The 6,000-nt window shown below is 34.9% G+C and overlaps 1 protein-coding gene across 1 annotated transcript in view; it reads right to left on the reverse strand.

Moving 5' to 3' along the window:
- Nucleotides 1-5,362, reverse strand: part of GRXCR1 (glutaredoxin and cysteine rich domain containing 1) — a 186,665-nt gene extending 181,303 nt beyond the window's left edge. The window contains exon 1 of the mRNA XM_053700270.1: nucleotides 4,964-5,362. Coding sequence (XP_053556245.1) covers nucleotides 4,964-5,362 — 399 coding nt within the window. The remainder of the gene's footprint in view (nucleotides 1-4,963) is intronic.
- Nucleotides 5,363-6,000: the final 638 nt, after the last annotated feature.

Consider the following 6,000-nt stretch of genomic DNA (forward strand, 5'->3'; position numbering starts at 1 on the left):
GGGTACCTACACCAAAAAAAATAATCACTTGGAGGAGTGAGATGGGGAAGGAGAGTGGGATCCTACACTACAGAAAAATATACAAAATTAATAATGAGGCAAAATAAAATTTAAAAAAAAATCATAATTTGTTATTGGCAGACTGGCAGACTGACAGACTAGCTCCCAGTAACAAACATGGCGGTGGTAAGAGAGCTGTTGGGGTGATTCAGTAACATGGGAGGGTGAGGAGTGATCCCTACACTACATAAATTAATAAATAAATATATATACTGTATATTCTGTTTGTAAGTACCAAAGATGGTAGTGAACAAAGGTGACCTCAGAGAAGCTTTTACAGCCATTAGTTTTATGACTGCAGTAGTTGTGTTCATTTAATTGAGAACCCCGTTTGCAAAAAAGTTAACCATTTTTATTATATGATTGTATTTACCAGCCAAATAGTGGCTCCAATTGGCCTAGATCAATACATTGTGTTGTCTACTTTAAACATATTTATAGTTTTCAGGTAAATTAAAAAAAAGGTTTTATTTCTATTTAAACAGAGTGATAAAAAAAATTACTTTGGCCAAGGTTTTCTCTGAAATTCCCAGTACCAAAGGGATTAAACAGCACTTGGGAGGCTGAAAGATGTTAATGGCTTCTTTGTGAACCGAGCAAGTATTCATATTTAATAACTCCCAGTAACTTCTGCTGTCATTATGGTTAGCACCAAATGCAGTTCTGACACCTTTTGTAAAACAACATGGTAAATAAAACAGACCTATAAAATCATCCATAACTATTGCTAAATTCTGAGACAAGGATTAATACTGGGAAAAAAAACATACTCATTGCTCAAAAAAATTATTTTGCATATACATAATATGTTATTATTTATTCTTCCTATATTGATGTGTGCCTTTAAAAAATATCTCTTAGACATGGATGTAGAATTATGATACCAGAATTTAAATATATATGAAAATAATACAGCAGAATTTATTTTAAAATGTAATCGGCTAGATTACGAATTGTGCGTTAGGGTAAAAAAGCAGCGCTGGTATTACGAGTCTTGAAGGTTTAGGGGCACTGCACACTTTTTTGGCCTTACCGCAAAACGACTTACGTAAACTTTGTAGTCTTTTTTCTATGGGACTTCTATAACGCCGGTATTACGAGTCTGGAGGACCACTTCGCCCGGCTTGGATGAAGACGTCTCCTGGTAAGTCGATCTTCAGGGGGTTAGTGTTAGGTTTTTTAAGGGTGTATTGTGTGGGTTTTATTTTTTAGATTAGGGTTTGGGCGGCAAAAGAGCTAACTGCCCTTTTAAGGGCAATGCCCATCCAAATGCCCTTTTCAGGGCAATGGGGAGCTTAGGTTTTTTTAGATAGTATTTTATTTGGGGGTTGGTTGTGTGGGTGAGGGGTTTTACTGTTGGGGGGATTGTTTGTAAAAAAAAATTACAGGTAAAAGAGCTGATTACTTTGGGGCAATGCCCCGCAAAAGGCTCTTTTAAGGGCTATTGGTAGTTTAGTTTATTTTAATAGGGCTATTAGATTAGGTGTAATTAGTTTAAATTTCTGTAATTTGTTTATTATTTTCTGTAATTTAGTGTATGTTTTTTTTGTACTTTAGCTAATTTAATTTAATCTAGGTAATTGTATTTAATTTAGTTAATTTATTTAATTATAGTGTAGTGTTAGGTGTTAGTGTAACTTAGGATAGGTTTTATTTTACAGGTAAATTTGTATTTATTTTAGCTAGTTAGTTATTAAATAGTTAATAACTATTTAATAACTATTCTATCTAGTTAAAATAAATACAAACTTGCCTGTAAAATAAAAATAAACCCTAAGCTAGATACAATGTAACTATTAGTTATATTGTAGCTATCTTAGGGTTTATTTTGCAGGTAAGTATTTAGTTTTAAATAGGAATAATTTAGTTAATGATAGGAATATTTATTTAGATTTATTTAAATTATATTTAAGTTAGTGGGTGTTAGGTTTAGGGTTAGACTTAGGTTTAGGGGTTAATAACTTTATATAGTGGCGGCGACGTTGGGGGCGGCAGATTAGGGGTTAATAAGTGTAGGTAGGTGGCGGCGACATTGGGGACGGCAGATTAGGGGTTAATAAATATAATGTAGGTGGCGGCGATGTTGGGGGCAGCAGATTAGGGGTTCATAAGTATAATGTAGGTGGCGGCGGTGTCCGGAATGGCAGATTAGGGGTTAATAAGTATAATATAGGTGGCGGCGATGTCGGGGCGGCAGGTTAGGGGTTAATAAGTGTAAGATTAGGGGTGTTTAGACTCGGGTTTCATGTTAGGGTGTTAGGTGTAAACATAACTTTTATTTCCCCATAGGAATCAATGGGGCTGTGTTACTGAGTTTTACGCTGCTTTTTTGCAGGCGTTAGACTTTTTTTCAGCTGGCTCTCCCCGTTGATTCCTATGGGGAAATCGTGCACAAGCACGTTACATCAGCTCACCGCTGACTTAAGCAGCGCTGGTATTGGAGTGAGATTTGGAGCTATTTTTTGCTCAATGCTCACTTTTTGTCTTTTAACGACAGGTTTCTGAAAACTCATAATACCAGCGCTGTATGTAAGTGAGCGGTGAGAAAAACTGCTTGTTAGCACCGCATAGCCTCTAACGCAAAACTTGTAATCTAGGCGAATGTTTTTTCTTGTTCAGGTAAGGCTATTTATCTCAATGTAGATCAATATACTGGAGAAACTTGCAGTTGATTTGCGTTCATGAATATTTACAAGTAGAGGATAACATATGTTGTGCAAAAGCTGATTAATTACCATAACACTATCTGGGCTTCTCTCCTGCTGTCTCACATAAAGCTCTAAATAAATAATCTAGTATGGCCCTTCCTTTGTTTTGTTTCCTGTAGAGTGGCTAGTGGTTTATATCTTATCAAAGTTGCATAGATAAATAAAGATATATAATAATACAGAACACGTTTGCTACAGTGCGACTGCAATATTATAAGTAAAACACGATCGCGCAATCACAATCGCAATATTATGAAAACTGAACATTACAAACGCAAAATCATGATTGCAATATTGTCAGATATGGAAATGCAAAAACACATTCGCAATATTGTGAAATAGGAATATTGGGATTACAAATGCGCATTCTAAATTTAATGTAAATATGAATATTGAGGGTCCGCAATTGCAATCTTAAAATAAGTAAAAATACACGCCTAAGGACACAATAGAAGATTAGTACAATCACTTTTACAGTTTACATACATATTGTAACAGTATAACATACAATACATATACATTAAACAATGTATATACATATTTCATATACTAACTATCCCCCAGCTCCTACAGGAGTATTATTGATATGGTTAATTCACTAATTGGCTTAAATGCAAGTCAATAGATAGTCATGTGATCAGGGGGCCGTCAGAAGATGCTTAGAAATAAGGTAATCACAGAAGTAAAACGATAATAATATAACTGTATTTTCTGTGCAAAACTGGGGAATGGGTAATAAAGGGATTATCTATCTTTTAAAACAATAAAAAAAATTGAGTTGACTGTCCCTTTAAGCTTTGTTTTCTTTTTTTATTCCATTTAGCTGCAGCAGATGTGTTTAAATGGACAGTAAAGTCAAAATATTTTTATCATTTATAATATTAGTTCATCTATAACATGTAGGGTGCCTCTGAGACTGATAAGGTATATGACACAGGAGTGGGGTGGGGATCATTCCCACTAATACATTGCGACTTCTTCTATGCTACCATTGCTATTAGTCCACTATTCAGGTTTGCAGTAGATTTTAGCTGAAGTGATAACATTCCTTGCGCATTATAAGAGGCAATGGTTAGCTATATTTAATATGTAGGCATCCTGTTAAAGTTATATAATAATTAACTGAGCAGATTCAAGGCAGCCGAAGTACCCTGGGGTCCAGAAGCATAATTATAGGGGTCTCAGAGGTCTCATTTGAGACTGGGACCAAATTTCTCAGGCCAACTCTGACCCTGCAATCAGTTGTGATGTCACTACATTGGGGCCTGGTAGTGCCTGGGCTCCATTTGCATCATGTCTAGCTATAGCGCTCACAGTTTAAGGAAAGTGCATAGATTTGCATTTACAATATGGTGGCAGTGTTTCAAAATTGCCACTGTATTTTGTACAGGAGGGCAAAGCAATTGCATATCCTCTGGCACAAGCTAACCAATTAGGATGACTGACAGTCACATAGAAGCCGCTCCTCTTTCTCCTATGTGGTTGCTGGCTCAGCTTCTGTTAATTGCAAACAGCCTGAAAAGGTGAGATCTATTTACACCCCTGCTGGGGATAGTAATATTAGATGCACAGAAAGAAGGAACAGTTGCCACTTTTACATTCTTTAAAGATATAAGTTATAGTTTGCTTGAGGGAAGCTATGGGAGCAGTACTGAGCATGTCTTTATTTATTTTCTTGGATTTTTACTATGGATCCTGTGCAAATTAAGGTAAAACCTTTATATCTCACCAATTACTTACTTTTGTTTTGTAACCAAACAAAAAGCAACTGCTAGACAATAGAATCTATCTGCTGGGGTCCACCTACATGGATACTGACACTGCAACGCGGAATACCGCCATTGCATGTTTCTTTCAAGATTGACGCTAAATAAAGCTGCGTTTAAAGAGTGATCCTCGATTTGGATATTGTTTGCTAATAAAAAAATCTATCTGCATGCCAAATGTCACAGTTTTGTATAGTGTTTTGTTTGTTTGCTTTTTTTTGCAAATACCCTTTCCATAACTTAATAACTCCGAAAAAAATATTTTACTACACAATAAATAAAATATATCAACAAGTAATTTGTTTTATCAGTTTTAACTGTTGGTTAAAAAATAAAAAGAATAATGAAAATACATGATTATGAATGTCTGAAAACTGTTAAATATTTAAATAAATGTAAATATAATATAAAAATGTATTTATTACCTACCTGGAAAACTTTTGCTAAATTGTCAAATAATGCTTGGCCAGCACTGACTTTATGTTTGACTCCACGGACTGTACCATTTTTACTAAGTATATTCACTCTTTTGGTTCCAAATCCCCTATCTTTGGTAGCTCTTGCTAAAACAAGTAGGTCATCTGGTTCATTTTCACTCTCGTCATATTCTGAACCTAAGAAGCCATTTTGATTGATGTCGGCTTCACTTGGGACACTATATTGGTCTGTCTCTGAGCTACTGGCACATTCAGAATCCAGGGAATCTCCATCAGTGTATACCTCCTTTAGTACTCTTCCGCTAGACGAAGAAGCGATTCGAAATCGTACTTTTCTCTGCGGTCTCTCCCCTTCAGGCTTTAATTCCATGGTTAATATCACTCCATCCATGGATAAAAAGTAAATAATTTACATTGCTCTGGCTCTAATTGTCACCTCTTCTGCCAACTTTTCAACCTCACAGTTATAAGAGAAATATTTCTACTGGCAGCAGCACCCATAAGGAAATGAAGTGTAAAGTAGAAAGGTCTGTCTTACTCTGAAGCCATGCAATTAATAATGAATTCCTGTGTGCTATGGTTACCTTTAAACTAAAACCTGTAAATTGATACTGCCTATTAATTATGGAAGAGCTGATGTGTACTTTCACAGAAAATGAGGTGAAGGCAAGATATATATAAAAATGAAAATATAAATTGAGTAAATTATAACTAATGCCACTCAAAAAAGTATACAACATAAAAACATTTTGTAAGATTTGAAAGGGATATTTCTTGTCTACTAATTCTTATTTGTAACCATAATATTGTTGGCCACTAATATAGTATCTGCATAGGTATTAAAACTAAAATCTATATACTTTTTTACACTGCAATTATTCAGGTTTAATGTAATAATGTTTACTGGAATTGACACATTTCATATTCTTTTCAGTTTATATTAAAAGTGTTATGTACTTTATTTTCTTCTATTTTACTATTGCTGTAACTTTTGAGAAAGTGTGCTTAAGCTAGTAACATAACATTCAG

This window comes from Bombina bombina, chromosome 2, assembly GCF_027579735.1.
Source record: "Bombina bombina isolate aBomBom1 chromosome 2, aBomBom1.pri, whole genome shotgun sequence".
In the NCBI taxonomy this organism is placed as follows: domain Eukaryota; kingdom Metazoa; phylum Chordata; class Amphibia; order Anura; family Bombinatoridae; genus Bombina; species Bombina bombina.